Source organism: Natrix helvetica, assembly GCF_964273705.1.
Source record: "Natrix helvetica genome assembly, chromosome: 3".
NCBI classification, from domain to species: Eukaryota; Metazoa; Chordata; class Lepidosauria; order Squamata; family Natricidae; genus Natrix; species Natrix helvetica.
Window position 1 is genome coordinate 141,675,307 of NC_138549.1, and position 24,623 is coordinate 141,699,929.

Here is a 24,623-nt window from a genome sequence, read left to right on the forward strand (position 1 = left end):
GTATCACCAGAAAGATGCAGTGATACAAAGGAAATAGGATTCCAGTTCATTGCATTGAGCTGGACTAATTTTTAAATTGAGTTCATACTCTCTCCCTTAAGGCCAAAATTGATGTTCCATTCTGGTTGCAATCCTTTGTTTGATCAATAGCTGGAGAAACATAGATGTTTCTGTTGAAACTGAGATATCTTCATGATTTAGGGCAGTTATGTAATTGTGCATTATACCCATGTGTTGACTAGAGAAAAAACAGATGTGTCCTTTGCAGGCTAGAATAGATTGGGATAGCAGTAGCTTTAGAATAACCTATATTGCACTTTAGTTGCCAAGATTATGTTAATGGGACTGGAATCATTCTGTTTTGTGTTCCCAGTGTTCTCGCTCTGTCACTTTACATTATTGGGCTCTTGAATGTTAAATGAAATTAAACGGACCCTTTTAGGAAAATACAAGAACCTTTGATGAGAGAGTCCTTGACTCTCATCTGCATGATGGTTTAGAGAAGTTATCATCCACGGATAATACTGCTAAATTTGAGCAGTCCTCTCTTATGCCCAGAAGGTTAGATTCTGATCTTTGAATATAGAATAGAAATTTGGATAACCTGTAGAACTGTTCTGACCTAGGCGTCCTGATCCAGTAAAACCACATGATTAAGTCCAGAAACCCTCTTTTTATTTCAAAGGCTGTGAATTATATTCATTCACAGCTCGTAATGAATTCCAAATAGTAGTAAAGAGTTGTACAGCAGACTGCCAAAATCCTTCAGGATAAGGCTGATAAGCATCCACCTTTAACTTCTTTGAAAACGCGGCCAAAGACTTATTAGCTTGGCAAGGCCACATGGAGTAAAAGAGTCCAAATGTATTTTCAGAAGGTAAACTGACCAGCATGAAACAAGTTGCTTCCTACAAAGGCTCATGTGCCTTTGCTCCTCCTTTATGTCCTATGGGAGGGGCCACTCACCTCCAAACCTTACTCCCGAGTCGTCCCTTCTGTTTGAGCTGTTCTTGCTTTCTGGCAGCTCTGCGCATGGGCGCATTGGGAAAAGGGGGAGCCTGTTCCTCTGTCTCGCTGCTATCTGACCCTGGGGGCTCCGGAGGCAGCACATAACTCCCAGATGGCCCTGGACCCCTCTCTGCCTCCGATGCAGAACCCTTGTCTGAGCCTTCCCCAGACTGCAGGACTGGCCCATGTTCCTCCCCAACCTCCTCACTGTCTGACTCTGCTGTGAGCTCCACAGGCCACCAGCGGACCACAACAAGAACTGAACTCAGTTAAAATGCTCTGTGCAATTTCCTTAGCTTCTAAAGTGATGTTTACTCTGTTTTTAAAGTCATAATCAGGGATCAAGGGATGAAAGATTTGAACATCTATAGAATGATTAAGTAGATATACGAATATAGGAACACGGAGATTAGGATCCATTGAGACAAATGTAAAGCTATGCTTTCTAGAAGTACTGTCCTTAACTGATTTATTGCATTCTTTTTTTCCTACGATATAGTTTTACTATTGTTTGGGATATTTTAAAATGTAAGTTATCATGGGTTATATGTTTATCTAGAACAGGGGTGTCAAACTTGATTTCATTGAGGGCCACTTCAGGGTTGTGTTTGACTTTGGGGAGCCGGTGTGGGTGTGGCCAACTCGATGTCACTCGTGTCGGGGGAGCCTGTGGTGGCCTGAGTGCTCTGCCAGTGAAAATGGGCTGTGTACAGCCCTCCTGATCTCCGTTTTCACTGCCAGAGTGTTGCAGGATGCCATGGCAGCCAAAAACCAAGCTTGGGAGACCATTTTCGCTGGCAGAAGCACTGCGGGCCGGTCCTTTGCTGTTTCTAAGGTGGCCCCCGCGGACCAGATCTAAGTACCCTGTGGGCCGGATCTGGCCCTGAGGCCTTGAGTTTGGCATCCCTGATCTAGAATAATATAAGCTTTGGATAAATAAACAATGCTGTCAAAAGAAAGAAGTAATATATTCCTCAAACAAAGTTTATTTCAAGCTCAAGTAAGGTTGAAGCCTGGTTCTGCATACTTCTGGGTCTTTGATTTTCAGTAACCTTGGCAAAGAGTTTCCAAATGTCCTATTACAGCATATTTCAAATTGACATCCATGTTCAGAAGAATCTGTGTTACTTTTATAGGGGAACTGAGTATGCTGATTGAGCACAGCTGATGTCAGCTAGTGATTTATTCCGCAAGCTAAATCCGTTATCATCTAAATTTACTGCACATAGATTGAAGTGCTGGTTGCATGATTTTCAGCATGATTTGGTGCATACAGCCTGGCTGATCTATAAAGTCAAATAGGGTAGCTCTGAAACCCTGGAAAGTTTTGGTGTGGCAGTAGGAAAAAAATGTCCTGGAAGAAGGCAGTATTCAGCCATTTCCATATTGTTACCAAACAAACTACACAAATGTGGCCACAAATTATCGTGGCAGATTATCTGGACTCTTTTCATTTAGAATTCAAACTGGGATATGGGACATAAATAGCATTGATTGTTCCTTTAAATGAATTCTGCATGGGTGGGATGGGTAGTGCATCCAACCTCGCCCTACTTGACCTCTCAGTGACCTTCTGATGCCATTGACCATGGTACCCTTCTGGATTGGCTCAGAGGGTTGGGGTAGGTGGCATAGCATTGTACTGGTTTATTACTTTCCTTTAGGCTCAATTCTAGTCAGTAATAATTGGGAAGGAGAGGAGAGGCTTCACCTGTAGCTGATGTGTGTTGCTTTCAGTGCTTTCTCTTCTCCTTTTCAACATCTACATAAAGTCACCACATGGGGTAATGGTATCATCAGTATGCTGATGATGCCCAATTATATATTTCTAACCCTGGTGAATTAAACAATGCCTTGAACATCTTATCTTAATGCCTGGAGGCTGTAAATGTCTGGATGGGGGGGGGGGGAAACAGCTTCAGCTGAACTCTGGAAAAATTAACTAGCTTTGTGTTTGGGGACTTGCTGATTCCAGGACTATCAAGTCTTTGGTGCTGGGTGGGATTGCACAACCTCAGGCAGACTCGGTGCACAATCTTGGGGTCCTCGTAGGCTTATGACTCTTATCCCATGAGCAGGGGGGTGGGTAGTTGTGGCTAGGAAGGCCTTTGCATAGTGTTGTCTTGTGTGCCAGTTGTGCCTGTTCCTGGATTAGTAGACCCTGTTTATAGTCACTCATGCACTAATCACCTCTAGCCTGATTACTGCAATGTGCTTTACATGGGGCTTCCCTTGAACAGTATTTGGAAGTTTCATGCAATGCATCCTCCAAAGATTGCACCATTTAAATTTGACACGTTCATGTCGTTTTCTTAGCAAGGACTATGTTAACATCTATTTTATTTTTTAACAATCCCAAACCCCAAAATTGATGGGAGAGGGAAAAAAAACCTTCAGACCCCTTCCCAGTTGATGTTACATTATCACAGTATCAACTATGTTGCCCAGAGGTCAGATATTAAACATATTAAACATATCAAAATGTATTTCCCCAGTGGAAAAAAAAGCTATTTCCCCTGATTAACTCCATTAGCCTGATCCCTAAAGGTAGCTCAGTGTTTCATTTCAGTATTAAAGACTCCATTGGAATTGAGAACTAATACATTCAAATAAATAAATGAAGAACAACAAACTGAGGAGAGTAGCTTTGTGTCTTTTTGCTGAAATCTCTTGATATTTGAACTCTTTAAAGCAGGGGTGTCCAAACTTGGGTACTTGAAGACTTGTGGACTTCAACTTCCAGAATTCCCCAGCCAGCCATGTAGGATATGCTCATAATTCCAAGGAAACATAACTACTGGCTTGCCTCAAAGGATAAAAGGAAGAGGTTTTTTTTTATCTTTAGGGAATTTCTATTCTCCTCCCCTCCCCCAATTTATGCTATGTTTGAATCTGGTGCAATAGAATTTTTGTAACGAGAATGCAACAATGCAGTATATTTTAAGTATTGAAGAATAGTTGCTTTTTTTTCAATTCTGGCTGATGCAACATTAAACCGTTAGTTGTAACTGAATGCTCATAGTGTATTTGACATCTGGAAATAAGGTTTCAATGCTTACTGGAGACATTCTTTTCTTCTGAGGGTTTTCTTAGAGCTTTCATTCCATGAGTTATGTAGGCAGGAAATGAACTAATTTTATAACGGTCTAACGGTCACTTTTAATGAGATAATGTTCCTCAAGGGAAAATGAAAATGTTATCCAAGAGGAACTGATTTGTTTAGGTTTTATGAAAACTTCCAGTTCTCAAACAGCAACCCCAAACTTTAGCTTTTCAGTATAATATCAATATAATGAGTTATGGATAGTATGTCAGTGTTAATCTTCCTGCCACGGAAGAGCAATAGTCTTTCTAATACACAGTGTTTTGTTAAAAGCACCATTTTCTTTTGGTAATGCTTGCACCATTTCTTTTTTGATCCTAGGACGACAATGCAGATCTCAAATGTCAGTTGCATTTTGCTAAGGAGGAATCTGCTCTAATGTGTAAAAAGCTATCCAAGTTAGCCAAAGAGAATGACAGTATGAAGGATGAGCTGACAAAATACCAGTCCTTGTATGGGGACCTGGAAAGCTCTCTCTCCATTGAAGAGTTGGCTGACTCACCTCACTCTAGAGAAGCCGAACTGAAGGTCCACTTGAAACTTGTTGAAGAAGAAGCCAATATTCTGAGCCGTAGAATAGTGGAGCTTGAGGTTGAAAACCGAGGACTGAGGGCAGAGATGGATGACATGAAGGGGCAGGGAGATAAAGACCTTTTGGGGCAAGATATCCAGTTGGCTTTCTCCATGACAAACAATGGAGACTCTGGAGAGAGTGTGGCAGAACTCAGGCGGCACTTGCAGTTTGTGGAAGAAGAGGCAGACCTGCTGAGGCGTTCATTGATGGAGCTGGAGGAACAGAATAAGCTCCTCATGAATGAGCTCAATAAGTACAAGTCAGATCATGATCTGGATATCACTTTATCTGAGGACAGCTGTTCCGTGATCAGCGAGACCTCTCAAGAAGAACTGGTCACGGCCAAGGTCCAAATCAGTGAGCTTAGTGGCAAAGTTAAGAAGCTGCAGTATGAGAACCGCGTGCTCCTCTCCAACTTGCAACGTTGTGACCTTGCCTCTTGCCATACCACCCGGCCCATGCTGGAGACAGATGCTGAAGCTGGTGATTCGGCCTTGTGCATCCCAACTTCGCTTTGGAAAGAAATTCCTAATGGGGGAGAAAACGATGCAAAGGAGAAAATACCTAGCAATGGCTTCAGCAAAACTCACGAAAGCAGCCCCAACCAGCTTTTCAAATGTAAAGACTTTGAGACTCTCCTTGACATCCGAGATCAGGCCGCTCTTGTCAGCAAAGCTATCGACGTCCTGATTTCTGATGCCAATGGCTTTACCTCTAACCTCAAACTCTGCATGGACAATGACTGTGCACAGTTGGTTCTGAGTGAGGCAATGGACAATGAGAATACTACAGACTCTAAACTGATCAATGCTATTTTGATGCGGCTTGGAGTCCTGCAACAGGAGCTAAACACCTTTATGAAAAAAGTGGACCATATTGGTGGCTGCTTGAAAGACCAGCAGGACTCCCTACCAGGTTCCAGCTCCCAGGACTCCACCAAAGAAGCTCTACGAAAAAGTCATGGTGCTGAATTCCAGGTGAGGGTTTCTCTGAGTTGTTGACAGTGACTCCCTTGCAGTTATGATTGCTTTATTTGCTGTACAGTACTGTTTTTTCTTGCCTTAACCAACCAGAACCTGACCCTGTTAATGTAACTTCCTTTTTCTACTTTCTCAGAGTGAAATGACAAACTAACAACTAGTTCACTGCATGGAACTGAGGCCACTAACAAGATAGGACTCTGGTTTGGCAGAGTGTGCATGGGACAGGAGATTGCCTAGACAAATGCATATTATATTGTAACCCCAACCCCAAATCTAGTTCATACGTAGGGTAGAAAAATGAAATCATAGAAGGGGATTGCATTACAAGATAATCAGGATCACGTTCCATGACCTTCCCAAATCATTTCCGCATATTGATAAATTTGCCCTGGAATAGGACACATTTAAAGCAATTCTCCAAAGTCAATTCTGTAAGAGAAAACATTAGCTTCCGGGGTTTTTGTCTGACACAGTCATTTTGTAGAGGTTTACTGAGATAACTTTGCCATATGGTGAATATAATTTGAGTATTTGTCAGATGCATGCATTTCCCCCCATTTAGAATGGAGGGATGGAAGTATGCTTGAAACTTCACCTCTGCAGACAAACCATGTGTTTGTCTTGACTAAGATAATTACCTACTTGGGAATAGTCAATCTTGCAGACCGGACCCTGGTGTAGCAAGAGAAAATGTAGGAGCCCAAGCTGGATATGAAATGCCATGGCTCTTGTGGGAAATGGTTTGGGAGAATGGCTGCATTGCAACCTCCTGAAGCACACTCCAAATTTTCAGAGTTCTATTTTTGTGCATGCACTGGCCCCCTCTGTTATTCCAGCTAGCCACACCCTCACCCCTAGCACTGCATGGCACCATAACTGGTGTTTGCACATTTTTTCCCTCTCTCTCTTTTTCCCCTCCCCAAACAATCCAGCCCACGTGTCTGCTCATTTTGTGTCTCCTTTTATTTTCCACTTTATCTTCTGCCACAGTAGTGAAGCTCCTCTTCCTCTTCATCCTTTTTGTTGTCTTGTAGCTCTCTTTATTGTTCCTGAGACCCATTTGTTTTGTTTTTGTTCTTTCTTTTCTTTTCTATTCTTTTGGTTCGTTCTCATTAACTTGCCCATGCATGCAGCAGTCTGACTTTAGGGAGGCCCCAGACTGGGATGTCGGGGAGAGCAGGCCCTCTGATCTGTATCGCAGTAGCAGCAGCCACACTGCCACCATCAATTCAGAAGCCAACATGGGACTTGACCGGAGCTACAAGACATACCAACGAGAAGAGAAGGATTCTTACATGTCTGAGGTATGTGACGATGTTCCTAAAGGAAGAGAGGGAACTCTGGAAAGAGTTACTTGACTGGGAAAATATCAGTTAATTATATATTAAGGGGGGGGGGGAATAAAGGCAATGTTCTCATTCACCCACCTTTGCATTTTCATTTCTGCTAAACCTTTGGGGGAAAAGCCAAATTGTAATATGTAGATACTAACATGTCAGTAATCAGCAGTATGTTAAGTTGATTAATAACACTATGATTCAATCTGGTGTCCATCCGATTTGATGGGTTGCGTCACTTTGTTGGCTACAGATCCTGGTGTCTGAGCCAGCATAACACATTGGGAGAGCACCATATTGAGGACAAATGAAGTATAAAATAGAAAAGATTTGAAGGAAGATTTGCTGGCTTCTTGTGCAAAATTGCAATTTGGAAGTTTTCAGTTGCAGGATTACAATATGCAATAAACTCAGCCCTTGGGGCCATTGCTGACAGTTTTTCCAGAATTCTTCCTTTTACGTTACTTTCTAGAGTTCTCATATGGAGCAATTGTTACATTAAAGCATGTGCACAAAGACACCTCACTGCAAAGGACAAGTCATAGATTTGTGCACAAAGATACACAAAATGACAAATGCAGCTCCCACTATATTATATACAGGGTTTTTTTGGTTTCTTCTCCAAATAGCATAGAGTTATTGGGGTTAAGTTGAATACATAGATAATAACAAAATGGTTCAATTGTGGGGTTTGTCATGATACCTCCTCTGACTATTGACTGTTATACCATTCTTGCAGATCAAGGAACTACAACTAGTTCTTTCTGAAGCTAATGAGAGTTTGAGGGGCCTACAGGAACAACTTTCCCAAGAAAGGCAGCTGAGGAAAGAGGAAGCAGAGAACTTCACACAGAAAGTCTGCCAGGTTAGTGGGATTTATTTGGAGTCAAATTCTGGGGTGCAAGAAGAGCTTGCAGCAAACATAAGAAAGCACTGATGCCAACCTATTCCTTCTGCTGCTTCAACCATTTTGCAGTTGGATTCAAGCCCAGAATAATTATGTTCTGCCCCTTCCAGTTGCCCAAAAATAAGCAAATGCTTTTAGTTGGTGTCTCTGTACGTTGGAAATGTATTGCCATGAATCGGTATATAGCAAGTGTACAGTGATAGTTACCTACTTGGTAAGTATTTGATGACTCTCAGGTGTTTAACCAGAATTTGTGGAATGAACTCTGGATGCTTCCAAACAGGTGGACTGATGTCTGAAACCTTTGGTTATTTCTTTCTCCCAAACCAGCATTATTCCGAACAACATTGCACAGAATATTTTTAATAGTTGAAATTCCTCTCCCTATATTTTGTTCCCATATGCTTTTATCATTTTATTCCATGCTAAACATTTCAAATATTAAAAAAAAAACATTAGTGAAAGAGAAGAAAATATTCATGCCTCCTATACATTAGATTTTTCTTGTCCGTACTCTTGCTTCCTTTGATTAAATTAACTGGCTTTGCTGGTAACCCACCCCCACTCCCACCTCACTCTGTTGTGTAATGTTCTCAGTTTCTTCCCGTGTTTCATCAGCTAAAGGAGGATCACCAGAAGGCCCTCCTGAGAAGAGAATTTGAGCTGCAGAGCCTGAACCTTCAGAGGAGGTTGGAGCAGAAGTTCTGGAGCCAGGAGAAGAACCTTCTGGTACAAGAATCCCAACAGTTCAAGCAGAATTTCCTGCTTCTTTTTATGAAGCTCAAGTGGTTTCTGAAGCATTGGAGGCAGGGAAAAACCTTGCAAAATGAATGCAGTGATTTCTTGGAGGTATAGTAATGTTTGACCATGAACTTCTACATCTGTGTAATCAAAATCTTCAATTGACTCTAACGAAGATAATTGGGATATTTGCCTTGAGGGTACTCTGTTTTTTTGTTAATATCTTTTATCATTTTAAGTCAAGGTTGTGTGCTATCATAATTTAGGCTCTGTCAAACATGCAAGGAATAGGCCTTATATCCATTCCTTCTTATCTTTTTTCAAGTCCTTCACTTTTTGAAGGCAAGAGTTATTATCTAGCTTTTGGCATTAGATCATTTACTCTACAGCATATCTTGGGGAAGGTCAGCAATTGAGATGCAAGGCTTAAATCAGCATTGTTTAAATTCTTCATGTATATGTCAAGTCAACTTTGGCTAGAACATACATTCTATTTATCCTCCTTTCCACTTTAAAAATGGGGAATGTATGGTCTTTGACACCCTGTAAAACCACAGCTCATCAACAAAGCCAGTAGCCACAAATGTTACACTTCAACATTTGGAAGGAAAAACTGCAGGAAGAACAATCACAAGTGACATAAAAAGCACGTGTAGACTCAAGCATGCATTTTTGCTTTATTAAATTATGGTATGGGAATTGATCTGCAGCGAGGCTTTTTCATGAATGGAGAAAGCATGCTGCTGTAAAAAGAACTCTGTAGTAGCATCTCTACCCTCCTTTACATCTTGCTAGCCTCATTCTTGCCCGCCTCTATTTTATCTTCAACACTGGATGCAGAAGGAATTATTTTACCTGACTGATAAGGTTTTATCGAGTTGTCTTGGCTCTGGATGTAAGGAGAAGCAACGCCACATTAGATGAACAAAACAGTCTCTCATCATTATCAGAGCAACATATTCATGCTAATTGAAATAGAATGCATAGTTTGTGTGCAGCTGAAAAAAAATCAGGCTTGGCAACAACATCTTCTTTATATGCCAGTTTGATGATTCTTTCCAGGCACAAATGTCTAGAAAGGTGCCTGGTACAGAAACATGAGTGAGAGGATGATACCGAACATAGTTGTTATGACATGGCATGGCAACGTCTCTGGGTGGCTGTTGCTTATTGTAGCATCCCATTTTGAGTGGTAGAATTGGCCTGTTGACAGTACTCAACCTCTCACCTCTGCTTGAAGGGGCCAGTAGGTTGTTTTCAGACAACAAAGCTGGCGATTTAGTTGTGATAGGCTTCTACTCACTGTTTTGCTCTTTTTTTGTTTAGGTGAATAGCATGAAAGAACTATATTTGCTGATTGAAGAAGAAGAACTAAGCCCACAGCAGCAAGCTGATAATAAGACATACACCGGAGATTTTTGGTCTCAGAACATGGTAAGATGGAATAGGAGACCAATGGAATGAGGAATCCATTCTGTATGGAACTTGTGATCATTTACAGTCCCTCTTAAGTACTTAATGTTTGGCACTTCTCTGAATAGAATAGAATAACAGAGTTGGAAGAGACATGGAAGGTTTTCTAGTCCAATCCCCTGCTTAGGCAGGAAACCCTACACCACTTCAGACAAATGGTTATCCAACATCTTCTTAAAAACTTCAAGTGTTGGAGTATTCACAACATCTGGAGGCAAGTGGTTCCACTGATTAATTGTTCTGTCAGGAAATCTCTCCTTAGTTCTAGGTTGCTTCTCTCCTTGATTAGTTTCCACCCATTGCTTCTTAACTCCCTCCTTCTTTGTGGCAGCCCCTGAGATATTGGAACACTGCTATTATGTCTCTCCTAGTCCTTCTTTTCATCAAACTAGATGTGCCCAGTTCCTGCAACCGTTCTTCATGTTTTAGCCTTATCGCCTAATCATCTTTGTTGCTCTTTTCTGCACTCTTTCTAGAGTCTCAATGCCTTTTTTACATCGTGGCGACCAAAACTGAATACGGTATTCCAAGTGTGGCCTTACCAAGGCATTATAAAGTGGTATTAACACTTCACGTGATCTTGATTCTATCCCTCAGAATTAGTTGAATTTGAATGTATGAGCTGACCTGAGTGAAAAATATGCTGAAGTGATGTAATCGTGGCACCTACAGAAAACTTTCATATCGCACAAACTGTAGGCTTTTGCTGATGAGTTGACCCATTCAGATGTAATCAATGTTCAGGTATCAAAGCTGCCTGTCCATAATGTTCTCTTCCCATTGGGATATGATGAAAAAACCTGCAGAAGGATTTGTGGGAAGAAAAGCTGCAGCTGAGGAGTGAAACGGTGAAAGGGTAGAGGGCTTGCCTCACCCCTCTGCTGCTACTTGTTCTTTTTTTGTCCAGAGATTCAGGAATATATAAATCTGCCTTGTTTTTATTTTTCATTGTTTACTTTCTGAACCAAAAGCTTCATTCATATATGCATTCAATAACCATGTATATCTACAAACTCAAGGTTTAGCTTGGCAGATTAGTTTTGAATTGTACTCAGATCTCAGAAACACTATCCACTATGCACATTACCTTATGTAATGTGCCATTCTCATTTATTTCTATAGTTACAACAAGGCTTGGCAAGTTCCAGATGGTTAGCTTCTCATAGCTTTTTTGCACTTTATAGTTGAGTGCCATCACTTGATCCAATTCAAATGTTTTTGGAACCCCTTTGTGTTTTGACAAATATCTCTTGTGTTGCCTTAGAAGTCTTCCATTCCATAAGTTGCAAATTATCACAACAAACATCTGTTTCTATGGCATGCTTTGAGGGGTCTTACGTATTTCATTTTTCCTAAATCTCCATTTACACCCAAATGCATAGGAGGCAGAGTGCATACTGCATATGATTCAAACAACTGAAAATTAATATGTATAATAATTACATGGGATGTTGGTACACAATCTGATGGTAGGGATAGAGTACATTTGTGACATTCTGATGGTCCAATTTTCAGTCTTGACAGCTTCAGCTAAAAAGAGAGATGGCCCATATAAAGTTGCATACAAACGTTTAGGCACTTCTGATTACATTGGATATTTTGGTGAACCTCTAAATGAACATGAGCTGGCTTAGCCTCTGTATAGTACAAACTCAACATCTTTTTGCAAATTTGAAAGCATATTATTTAAGTATGACTTTTTTCAGATTTATAAGAAAACAACAATTTGATGGTAGGTGTTGAAATGTTTATGGTGAGGGGAAAATACCATGAGTTAAATGTAAGCTGTTACAAGATGCAAAAGAAAGAGGAGGATTGGATCTACCTGATTTTAAATTATATTTTGTATCTTGTTGTTTAGTTTGGATGAAAGCATTGCTGAGAAATAGAAGGCCTTTGGAATTAAAAAGACACGGTCTGAGATTTGAGTAGGATATTTGTAGTATATTTGTAGTATAACAAAGGGATATTTGTAGTATAACAAAACTAAGGTTAATGTAGATTTTAAAAATCATTTTGTCAAACATGCCATATTGATATAAATACAAATCTAGGTGGTGCCTTTATGAATTTCTATACAAGAAGCATTTTATAGAGGAGAAATGATAAGTAAACACAGTTAACTTATTATGAGATATTAGAATTCTTTCAAGGGGTCTGTAAAATATAAACCAAGGGGAGATTTGGTAGCAAATGGATATACTAATCAATGGATTTCTTACATACAATTATTATAAAGATTCAAAGTAGACAAAATAATGAATGATTCTGGACACTTTGAGTCGGATACAAATACATGCACTAATTTAGAGGATCTGAAAGATTAATATACAATTGAAATCAGAGTCTTTTCTTTTGGGATTGATGAACAAATAGCTGGAACAAAACCATGGAACTTATATATGACCTCATCAATATTATTATATGTAGAAAATTGGAAAAATTCAACACTAGCCACAATGGAGGAATAATTGGTGAAGATGATGGAACATGCAGAGATAGCTAAATTGATGTCCTTAATTAAAGAGAGGGAACATCTATGTTTATTAATGATCGGAAACCCCTTATAGATTTTCTTGCATAAAACAGACAAAAATAAACTTAAATTATGGTTTTGATGATTAGAAGATTTAGATATCAAGAAAAGGAAAGATTTTTTTCTTATAATCATACAGTAAGAGGTAATTTTTATTAGTACTTATAATTGCTGTAAAGAAAAACAGAAGCAAAAAAAATGAATAAATTGCATAAGATATGCTGTGCAGGCTTTTCTACTGTATTTAAAAACTGTTTTTATATTTATAGCCAACCCTATCTTCAAAGAATTATAATAGCAATAGCTCTTAGACTTATATACCACTTTACAGTGCTTTCCAGCCCTCTCTAAGCGTTTTATAGAGTCAGCATTTTGCTCCCAACAATATGGCTTCTCATTTTACCCATCTTGGAAGAATGGAAGGCTGAGTCAACCTTGAGCCTGGTGGGATTTGAACTGCCAAATTGCAGGCAGCTGGCAATCAGCAGAAGTAGCCTGCAGTACTGCACTCTAACCACTGTGCTACCAAGGCTCATAATGGTAAAAAGTGTCTCTTTTCCTGAATAATGAATCTTTGAGGTAGGTTAGTTGAGAGAGAATGATTTAGTCAAAGCAAATTTGAATTTGGGGCACTTTGTCCTAGTCCAACATCATGCCACACTGCTTTTCAACATTGGTTTTGGCATGCTGCTCCTTCAAAATTCTTTTCTTTCTGAAGCTGACATAGTTTGGTAACTCTTTCTTTAGTCCACTATATTGCACAATATGACATGAACATTTTTTCCTTTTTATATTTTTTCAGCCCAATGAATATACCAAGACCTTGTCAGATATGAAGGTGATCTTGAAGGAGCTATGCACAGAACTACGGGAAGAGAGGAGAGGCATGAACGAACTTCAGCAACAGTTCGCCAAAGCCAAAGCCACCTGGGAGATGGAGAGAACTGAACTCAAGAGTCTAATCACTCAGGTTAGAATCTGAGAAACATGTTTAGGTCCAGATGCCAAGTTGATCAAATAAATTTAAAAAATAGTTTCTCCATTGTAATGTAACACAGATAGATGCCAATTGCTATGTTTGTAATTGCTGCAAAGAAAATTGAATGACGCTGTTTTTAGATACTTTTCCTTTTCTTGCTTTTTTGTTAGTGTTTATTTTTTATTTAATTTATTTAAGATGTTTTATCATCTTTTCCTATTCTTCTATGTGTCTGTAGTTTTTTTAAAAAAATTGTCAAATCTTTTAATAAAAGATTTTAAAAATGGAACTTATGAATTGAGTCTTAAGACAGCATGGATAATTTTTGAGGGTCCTGGATGTAAGAGTTCTAATAAGCCAGGCTTCTCTGCTGTCAAATCCCTGCCTGATTGTATTGCTCTTATACAGGAGGAACAAATCTGAAGCTTCTGCTATAAAAGGAATGCAACCAGGATTCTTTGGTAGCCACAGAGCAGGCTTAAATGCTCCTCATTTTAAAATAATATTTTCTGTTGAGAAAACTGGAGAGAAAAATTGTTGGCACAAAAAGCAAGTGATGTCAGAGATTGAAAAGAGTAACCTCAGTGGTGGGTTTCAAATTTTTTTAGAACCTCTTCTGTAGGTGTGGCCTGCTTTGTGGGAGTGGCTTGCCAGCCATGTGACCGGGTGGGAGTGGCCAACTTGTAAAATGTGGTGAAACTCACTTAACAACACTCTTGCTTAGCAACCAAAATGTTGGTTCAGAAACTCTGGCATTTGAAGCACTTAAGTCTTAAAGCTGTCAAGTTACAAGACCCTTGAACCCCTAACCCTTTAGGGAAAAAAACCCAGGGGTGTTCAAACTTGACAGCTTTAAAACTTGTGGACTTCAACTCCCAGAATTCCTCCTCCAATCATGTTGGCTTAGGAACTCTGGCATTGAAGTGTGCAAGTCTTAAAGCTGTCAAGTTACAAGACCCTTGCACTCCTAACCATTTAGAAAAAAACCCAGGGGTGTTCAAACTTGACAGCTTTAAAACTTGTGGACTTCAACTCCCAGAATTCCTCCTCTCACTCTTCATCTTGATGATATGCAGACGGGAGTGGGGAGGGAGCTGGAACTGGTTCTAAACGGCACTGTAGGTTTGTGGAACCTCTTCTATAGAAGAGATTAGAACTGGCAGGAACCCACCCCTGAGTAGAGAGAGCATTTAGTATATGTACACAGAGTAGACTGAGGGAGCTGTTTAAATTAACATAATAGCAGATGGAAGAAAAATCCTCTTTTCCACAGTAGTCTTGAATAGTGGATGCGGCATTAACTCTTTGCCCCAGCCAAGGCTACTGTCTTGAGATATACTGTCAAGCCAGAAGTTATAATCTATTAGACAGGAAGCACAGTAAACTGAGAAAGGCTGTTATATGGTTATCTCAGCATGTGGCTTACTTTTCTAGGCATTGGGACAAGAAACAGCATGTCATTTTGCATACTGAAATATATGCTACATATGAATCATACAATATATTTTAAGGCCTGCAAATATATAAAAAGCTGTGTTCTTTGGTTATTTTTTTAAAAATAATTTATTGCTTTTTAAACATTTATAGGAAAGGGTAGGTGGATATACAAAAATTTTGGCACTCCATCGTGCTAGAGGTAGAAATCTCTCCAAATCTCACAACTTTTACAGAAAAGAAAAAACAAAAGATAAAAGATAAGCAGAAACAGTGTCTTGTTATACATTGTATCAACCATGTGTTCAATCATCTCTTTTGCCACTTTCTAATATATCAACAATTACAATGATATTTCAAATACATTTATTTTTGTGACCTGAGTCTTTTCAATATTTATATTTATTTATTTATTTATTTATTTATATTTGATGCTTCTAGACCGCCCCCTCTCCCAAAAGGGACTCGGGGCGGTGTACAGTCCATACAGAATATAACAAAATACAATAAAAAGTTAAATATGTACAGTTGGCATGGAGGAGGTTAAAATGCAATTAAAAGAACTGTACAAAGCTAATATAAATATAAGTTTTAAACCCCTAAACTAGACACAATAAATTAAACAACCCCTAAAATAACCAGATGATAATACATTTGCCAGGAGGGACAGTTGTAATTATGCCAGGCCTGCTAATCGGAACAGGTGGGTCTTCAATTTTTGCCGGAAGGAGCGGAGGTCAGAAGTGGTTCTAATGTCGGGGGGGAGGTCATTCCAGAGGGTTGGGCCCATCACAGAGAAGGCCCTACTCCTTGGTGTCGCCCGTTGGCATTGCCTAGTGGACGGCACCAGGAGAAGTCCCTCCCTGTGTGAGCGAATTGGCCGCAGGGATGTATGTGGGAGGATGCGATCCCGCAAGTAACTAGGTCCCGTGCCATGGAGCGCTTTAAAGATGGTAATATTGCTCCCTCCCCCCTGTCTTCGGGCAGAGCCGCTGCTCCTCCCTCCTTCATATCTTGTGTATTGTCACCTTTTTCACTACCTCTTATATTTTCGTCCTCTAGGAGGGCACTATGTTTTTTAATGAAGGCCTCTGCCTCCACAACTGTGTTAATTCTAATTCTGTTTCCCTCCCAGAAGATCAACATTCCTTCTGACAATAACCATCTAAACCAAATTCCTTTATTATATAATTTCTTTGATAAGGAGGAATACTTCCTCCTCTTATCTCTTATTTTTGTCGGAATTTGCTTAAGAATGGTAATTTCTTTGTCTTTATATTTTAGTGGTCCCCCCCTTTGGGCCCCTAGCACCTCATCCCTCGTGGTCTTCCTAAGAAATTTAACATGTACTTCCCTTGGAACATTATGTGTTCTGGCATATGCTGAGTTAATCCTGTAAACCAGATCCATATCCCACCACAACTGTTCTTTATCTCTCTTAATATATTCTGCTAAGATTGTACTCATAATATCCTTAAGATCTTCATCTTCTGTCTCCGGTAGGTTCTGGAATCTGAGAAAAAAGGACATTCTTTCAAGTTCTATCTTTACCATGAAATTTTCCAATTCTCTATTTCCCTTCTGGACTGCCTTAACCACCTCCCCTAGCCCGACCGCAGCCTCCTCCAGCATACCAATCCTTTGTTCATTTTCTGTTGTTTGCTGCTGTACACCTCTGAGCTGTTCTTTAAAATCTGCCACCTCTTTTTTCAACTCATTTTGTCCCTTCATAAGAGCCTGGAACATTTGGGTAACAGATAAATCTTTTGAACTCTCTCCAGTCCCTTCTTGTTGTAAAAATGATGGGATTTTTGTCTGTTGAGTCATTGGGCTGGATGTAGAGGAAGTGGGTGCCGAGGCTGCCTTGCCTAAAGGTGGTTTTCTGCGCCCCATTTGTCTGAGTTCAGAGATGACTATAAATCTTTTGCAAAAGAAATGGCGTCTGTGGAGCGTGCAGCTGGGTGAGTCCGAGAAGACTGGCAAGTCCAAAAGTGAAAGTTAATCCTCAATCACAGTTCCAAGCCAAATAGTCATAAATAAAAGAGAATCAAATAATCCAAATCCAGAAAGACCACTTAACAGGAGGAGCTCCAGGAGTCCTTCAGGGGGGAGTAGTAATATAAACCCAGGAATTTCTTCAAAGGTAGTTTCAAAAGGCAAATTTCATTTATAAGTGCGAAGAAGAAGACGGAAGCAGGCCATCTTGGCTCCCCTTTTCACAGGGGACCAGGGAGCAGAACATCAAAAGTTTTCATAAAGTTTTTAAAACAGCCCAGCAATCACCTCTTGCATTTGTGATATAAATCTTTCTTACATAGTTAGTACAAGTGACTAATTCAACTTTTACTCTCTCTCTCCATTCCGAGATTGAGAGATAGTTCAAGTGCCGCTTTACCCGAGAGGGGTGAAAGAATCTCCCTCCACTCTTCCAACTTCAAATAGATTGAATCCACAAATTTACAAAAGGCTGCTGCTCATCAGTTAATGAGGATTAGGGAGATTGGAGCGAACTTCTCACCTCCAGCACTTCAGCCGCAACTTCTAATTAATTACTTCCTTCCGGAATCCATTCAGCGAAGGTGCAGGCAGCCGACTGCTGCGCTATGCACCCTCTCGCTCCCCCGGCTCCTGAGGCGAGGCTGGAAACCCCCCCATGGCTGCCGTCAATTCCGGGCGTTCCAGCAAGCCGCCCTACGGCAGGTGGTCCCTCCAAGACCGCCTGTGCTCCTAAAAGGAGCCCACCGGAGAGGCGAACAGCGGATGCCCAGCATCCGTCGCCTTTGGAAACCGGAAGCCGTCTCCGTTCTTTGGTTATTTTGAAGATATTTTTTTAAAAAACTTTGGTTGCTACTACGAAAGCAGTCATTACGCACAATGCCTCTGCAAATGCTTAGCGTAGTCAGTGTTTTAGCCATTGAATCTAGAAGTCTTGACAATTACTTGAGAGGTAGCTCACCAACCTGCTTGTCTGTTTGCTTGCCTGATTTGTGAACATTAAAAAGCTATTCCATTGCATCAATTGGAATATTTTCAAAAATTAAACATATAGCATCACAGATAAAACAAACAGAATTGCATTAAAAAGCTGTAAGGAACCATATAAACACTATAAAACATGGTTCAAAATATCAATGAAGCAGCAGATAATAACATTTAGAAGAACAATTGTTTATGTGATGACAAAAGCTGGCATCCCTTGTCTATTTCCTTCCACTCTCCCATCCCAGCATGAGGTGATGGATAACATTGCTTTGTAGCTCATATAGGAGTTGATCAAAGTTGCCAATGGGCTGTAGAGAGGTAGGCAGATTGAAAGGGCGGGTTTCCTCTCATGTTTTAAGCACAAAACCAGAGAAGAAGCAACTTCCATGAGCAGAGATTTCCTCCCCACCTTCCGTTAAGACGAGCAAATGAAATGTTCACTAATGAGCTTTAGGTTAGGTTACTCACCTCAGCTGAGAAATTACCCATCAGGTGTCTCTGCAGTGCCCAAACTTAAAGAATGAATATCAGCCTGCTGTTACAAGAAGACAGATGCAAGAACATAAGACGAGTCTGAGAAAAACTGTTAGGGAATTTCACCTTGGGTTTTGAGAAGGTTCCTCCTTTTCAATTATGGCATGCATGGGCCATACTGTATATTCCGTAGTATAGGCAGAGGTGGGCTGCTCCCAGTTCGGCTGAACCGGTAGTGGTGATGTGGCCAAGGTCACAGAACCGGCAGCAAACCAGGCTTGCCATGCCCCTGGTTTCTTCTGCCATTGCTGGCATGTTTCTGTGCGTGCACAGAACAATTTTCAGTCAACTGAGCATGCGCAAGCAACGCTTGGCGGGCCCGAAGCGAACCGGTAGCAACCAGTACAGGAACCCACCCCTGAATATAGAGGGAAGTTTTGGAGGTAGCAATGTCTAGTGAGGACCTTTTTTCTAAACTAAAACTATTCAGCTTGTGCTTCCCAACCTGCATTGCAATTCAGGTGGGGATTGAGTAAAGGTTGCTAATGAGTTACAGTGTAAAATGGTAGACCAAGCTGCAAAAGAAACAAGTTGCAAGTAATTTCTAAATACGATAGTGAGACAATAGTGAGAGCAGTCTAAAACGTACTAAAATGGCAGTAGGCATTTCAAAACGCTACGGTTGGTTGTACAGTATTTGAAATTCTGCTAAAGGTCGCCTCTTATTTATTTGCCCAATTTTGTGTAGCCTTTTCCTCTATGCTGGCATTTGATAAATGTAGGCACTGTTGCAGAGTTAATAACTGCTTACAATTTACTGTATTTCTGATTACATATAAAGAAAGAGATGATAGTGAGACTCTTGCAAACTGGTATTATTTCTGTCCCTTTCAACAGCTGCCTGAAGGTTATAATGATGAAGCCCCAAGAAATGACCCACTCGTTAGTAATTTACTCTGGAGATGCCATTATTAGATTTTTCATGGATTCCCCCAGATGCCTGCTACCAGTTACTTACCCAGAATGGCATCTGCATTAAACTGCTATTATTCATAAACATAACTATCTTGTCCAATTATTATCTGACTGGAATAATAATTTCCTCTTCAGCTGTCTGAGCTGTCAGTTTGCAAGAGAGCCTAGGGAGAAGTCTTTTAGAATCTCTTCTCTGGAACTGCCGCAGAAGTGCAGACCTGTGGCCTTTGCAGCTAGTATTTCACCCCTGTGTCCTTTACATCTTAGTCTCTGGTTGCACAAGTATACTATGGAAAAGAATCTTTGGATTATTTGTGATTTGGAAATTCCTTATTACTACTTCTCTTAGCTTGCTTAATCTCTCACAATAAGAGCCAAGGTCAGACAAGAGCCAGATTGCTAACCCCCATCCCCCACAAGAATTCTCCCTATGTTGAAGCTAATCTTCCTAAGTGACAAATTACTGCACTTTTAAAAAAAGATTTAATTAGCTTCACTCCTAGCTGTTTCATCAAAGGCTGCAATCTCATTTTCATCAATGGATTTCTCTTGACTTCTGGGTGACCACATCTCCATTCCATTAGGCATATGGCTTGCGATGAATGTCATGAGTTTGGGGATTTGCCTGCACCAAGAGAACTGATTGCTTTAATGAGCTCATCATTCCCAAGACTTCATCACATGCTCTGTTTCGGTTTAGTATTTGCTTTAGTAATGTCTTCCTTTTTAATAGCCTTTCTTAATAGCAGCAGAGATTTACAGTTTGATAGAAATATGGATTTAGGACTCGGATGGATCTATTCTAATTATTTGTTACTCATCACTTTTCTTCCCGATTTGGCAGTGGTCCTGTTATTTGTGGATTTTTCTCACAGTTTATTAAGAGTTGGAAACCAACTCCCTAAGAAAAGCTTTATTTCCATCTGTTACAGGAATAATATTTTTGTGTGATACAGGGGTGGGTTATAGCTGCCACAAATGCCGGTTCACTCAGGAACAAAAATTGCTCTGCACATGCGCAGAAGGCAAAAACCAAGATGGTGGCACCTATGGCGCCACCAAGAAAACCGGTTCAGGGGCGTGGCAAGCCTGAGTCGCTGCCGGTTCTAGCGACCCAGGCCGCCAAATTACTACTGGTAGAAACTCACCTCTGGTGTGATATCAGAATCTTGTCTGTTATCTTACTCTTCTGAGATAAATGCATGCATTTTTTTCTCCTTAATTTCCAAGAAAATCAAGCTTGTCACATGATTCCTATCAGGGCAGGGCAGAGCAGGGAAGGAATTTCTGGTGTGTGTGTATGTGTACACATATATGATTTTTTCTTTTCTTTTGGTGAACAGCCAGGAATTGTGAAAGAAAAAAGAGGACATGCTTTTACCATTCAATTTAAACATAAGAAAAAATATTGCAGTCCAGTGGATTATGGGGCCTCTGAAAGGCTTGAGCCTTACCTCATTTTGACTGAATAATCAACCTTTCTTTTCTGCTTTTGAAGGAAGAACATGAAATGCTCTATCCCCCTATATCCTAATCAGTCATTTTTGCAATGAAATCGTGGAATCAGTCTGTTTTTATACTGCCTGACTTTATGGCTTCATGAAGGACAGCTCCAGCTTAGTCTTCCTTCAAAATATACAGAAAATATATGAACTTCAAAATGTGATACTGCTGTTGAAGATTGAGGCTACAGACAGATTTTTATTTCATTCCTAAATTCCCAGGAGCTTAGAAACTTGAGAAATGATATGAAATCATATTGGCAAGAGGGGAAAGGTGGTAGAGCAAATTTGCAGCATAAAATTGAATTCAGAAGAAAGAAACTAGAGAAAAGGTGATCAAAGCAATCCTAATCACGCTGTGACCTGATGCTAAATAACCTGAATTACTCTAGGAAGTGAATTTGGCAGTTTTAGTGCCATCCAGCCACCCAAACTGTTCTCTGTATTGTAGGTAGTTAATGCTATCCCAATATGATGGGATTACAACGCTCATAATTCACAATTTGCATAATCTTAATTATTTACTAATATCATTGGGGAGTAGTGGTTCTACCTCTTGATCGCTGGCTTAGTTTATCTCTTCCCACTCTAATCCTAGGATTTCATAGGCCTTCTCTAGCCTGCTGCCTCATCACATATGTCAGACAATATCGTTCTAATCTACAATGACCGCTTGGATGGGACTAGTTCTATAACAAAAGCTTTAAAGAGGGAAATAAGACAGAAGACTGAAATGGTCTTGCTCTTCCAAAACTGCATTTATTTATTTTATTTTATTTTAGGAAATTTATATTGCCGCCTGTTCTCACATGGCGACTCAAGGGGGCTTGCAAGAATATACAAACCTCATATAAAAAAACAGTAAAACTAATAAAAGAGAGAATCATATAATAAATTAAGAGCCTCGGTGGCGCAGTGGTTAGAGTGCAGTATTGCAGGCTACTTCTGCTGACTGCCGGCTGCCTGCAATTTAGCAGTTCAGAGCTCATGGTTGACTCAGCCTTCCATCCTTCCGAGGTCGGTAAAATGAGGACCCAGATTGTTGAGGGCACAATATGCTGACTTTGTAAACCACTTAGAAAGGGCTGTAAAGCACTATGAAGCAGTATATAAGTCTAAGTGCTATTGCTAATTAAATAATATAATAAAATAATCCTACACACACACAAACGCCCCAGTGACAACACATCACACAAGCCATTTAATGGGATCCATCCCACTCTGTGTTCCCCCGGCCTGCTGGCAGAACCAGGTCTTCAGTGCCTTCTGGATGCCTTAGTTTTAATTCGTGTTTTCTTTTTTTTTGTCCTTGCAGTTAGAAACTAAGACTGGAAAAGGTCCAGCAGAACGTGCTCTTTCTGAGTGGAAAACTGCTCTGAAGAGAGAACGGGAAGAGCATCAGCATCTCCTAGCTGAATCATATAGTGCTGTTATGGACCTGACCAAGCAACTTCAAATCAATGAGAAGAACTGGGACCAGGAAAAGCTGGAACTCTTGGACCATTTTAAGGATGAACAGCAGCAGGCTGAGCAGCAGGTGAAAGAACTGCAGAATAAAATTAACCAGGTAGGAACCAAGAATGGGTGTGAAATCTATCTTGTCCTCCTAGCTCATGTTTTTTTAAAAAAATCAGTGTGATTTTCATACTGCATACTGGATGAGAGTCATGTGTCTTTAAGAATATGCATGTCAGCGTTCCAAATATCATGCAGAATTAAATCAGAGTCCAAGGCAGAGCTATCCTTAAAGTTCCAATTTAATAAGACAGACATGTTGGCAACAAAACTGTGGAATCCCAAATCTAAAAGCTTCCTGGGATTCCACCCAGTTGAAAGTTCATGATCGTATCCCCACACCCATAAATCCATCACATGGTCCAATCTTCTTCAGCCATGCTGGCATCTCCACCCAGCTGGTTCCGGTCAGGTGCAGAGGTGCGGAGACAAAAGATGACCTTGGGCTTCTAGAGAGGAATGACAACAACACATTCTACAATTCTACTCCTTACTATTTCACCTCCCAATTACTACACTAATGAGACAGCATAATGAAATAAGAGAGAGTGTAGCAGGCCAAAGATCCTAAAAAGGAATATGACTGCAGGCCTGACAATGCATAGCACAAAATGACTCCTTGAACTCAAGCAACTCTTTAGCATTGGAGTAGTAATTCATAATTTTTGGATTCCCTCTTTTTGTCTTCCTATCCAGTTTCTTAGGATTGTTGTGAGGAGACAAACCACATGATCCCTATTAGGAAAAACGGCAGGATGAAAATACTGTATAAATAATAATAAACAATAGCAAAGAGACGGAGCAGGCATCTCTGTGCTAAAAATAAAGTAAATCACATTATCCAATTCCTGTGAGATCACACAAAAGAATGCTAAAATGGTGCATAGGTTGGCTATATAGATTGCCAGGTGCACTTTCAGTTATTATGGCTGTTTTTTCACAATATGGTTAACCTAGTTCGTCAATCCCCTTTTAGCAGCAGATGTCAGTAGTATGATAGATGCACAGTGAAACCAGGCATGGCCTTCCATCTATCTCAAGTGAATGTCACTTCCTAAGGATTATTTTTTTTAACATTACCAAATGACTAAAGTAAAAACCCTATGGTTGATTTGATTGGAGTTGGCAGCTCCATGGGCAAAGTTGGGAGTGGCTTACTTCCTCTTTCTTAATCTGTTTGATATGCCATCTCATCCTTCTGCTTGTGAGCTGTGTGTGAAAAAGCCAGCAGAGAGATAGAGAGAGAGAGAAGGGGGGAGGATGGGCGGGAGAAAGAAAGGGAGGGAGAGAGACAGAGAGACAGAGAGACAGAGAGATATCCTAAAGCATATGAAGGACATGAGCTGGCTGAGCATTTGATAACTTTGTTTTGTAAACTATTCAGCTTCAGAAAGGTGCCAACCGATGGGCCTTAAAAGCCTCTGAAACGGAGAAGCATGGTGGTAGCTGGAAAGAGGTAAGCTGAATAAACATATTTTATTCCAATTACAAGATCAATAAGAAGAGCCAATATTGGACTTACTATGATTTAGAGCAGGGGTATCAAATGGCGGCCCATGGGCTGGATGCATCATGCGCAGGCCACCTCCAGCCCACTTCCGCAAATGAGAAAAAGATTGTAAAGTGTCACATGGCGGCAATGTGACTCCACGAGTTTGACACCTTTGATTTAGAGGCTGCCCAATTCTGGATGGTGTACCTTTTAAAAGCAGGAAAAATTAAAATAGGAGTACAGGTCATAGGCATCCAGAAGAAAAGAGCATGAGTAATAAACAGAAATCACATAGGGACTCGATAACCCCAAGACCTGGGAGAACAACCAATTTTCAATCACTTTCTGAACCATTTAAGTGGGAGCCTTATAGTGTTTGAGAGAGAGAGAGAGAGAGAGAGAGAGAAGGGGGGAGGGAGATGGAGATGGAGAGAGAGAGAGATATGGATATAAGCTATCATCATAGGCTGGAAATAAAGGGTAGGTAATTATCACATCCAGAGATGTGAACTTTCTAATGTCTTTTGACTAGATTCCCAGCACTAGATAGATCTTAGTGTGATCCAGAAAGCGGGCAAAGTTTAAGACTCTTTCTAAAAAACAGATAA

The 24,623-nt window shown here is 40.3% G+C and overlaps 1 protein-coding gene across 3 annotated transcripts in view; it reads left to right on the forward strand.

Annotated features, from left to right (window-relative positions):
• MTCL2 (microtubule crosslinking factor 2) overlaps positions 1-24,623 on the forward strand; it is an 89,330-nt gene that overhangs the window by 56,202 nt on the left and 8,505 nt on the right. The window contains exons 5-12 of one of the 3 annotated variants that reach the window (XM_081949081.1): positions 4,433-5,662; positions 6,802-6,972; positions 7,745-7,870; positions 8,510-8,761; positions 9,980-10,087; positions 13,465-13,632; positions 22,324-22,575; positions 23,908-23,979. In XM_081949081.1, coding sequence (XP_081805207.1) covers positions 4,433-5,662; positions 6,802-6,972; positions 7,745-7,870; positions 8,510-8,761; positions 9,980-10,087; positions 13,465-13,632; positions 22,324-22,575; positions 23,908-23,979 — 2,379 coding nt within the window. The remainder of the gene's footprint in view (positions 1-4,432; positions 5,663-6,801; positions 6,973-7,744; positions 7,871-8,509; positions 8,762-9,979; positions 10,088-13,464; positions 13,633-22,323; positions 22,576-23,907; positions 23,980-24,623) is intronic. The other 2 variants (XM_081949083.1, XM_081949082.1) reach the window with 2 other exon arrangements.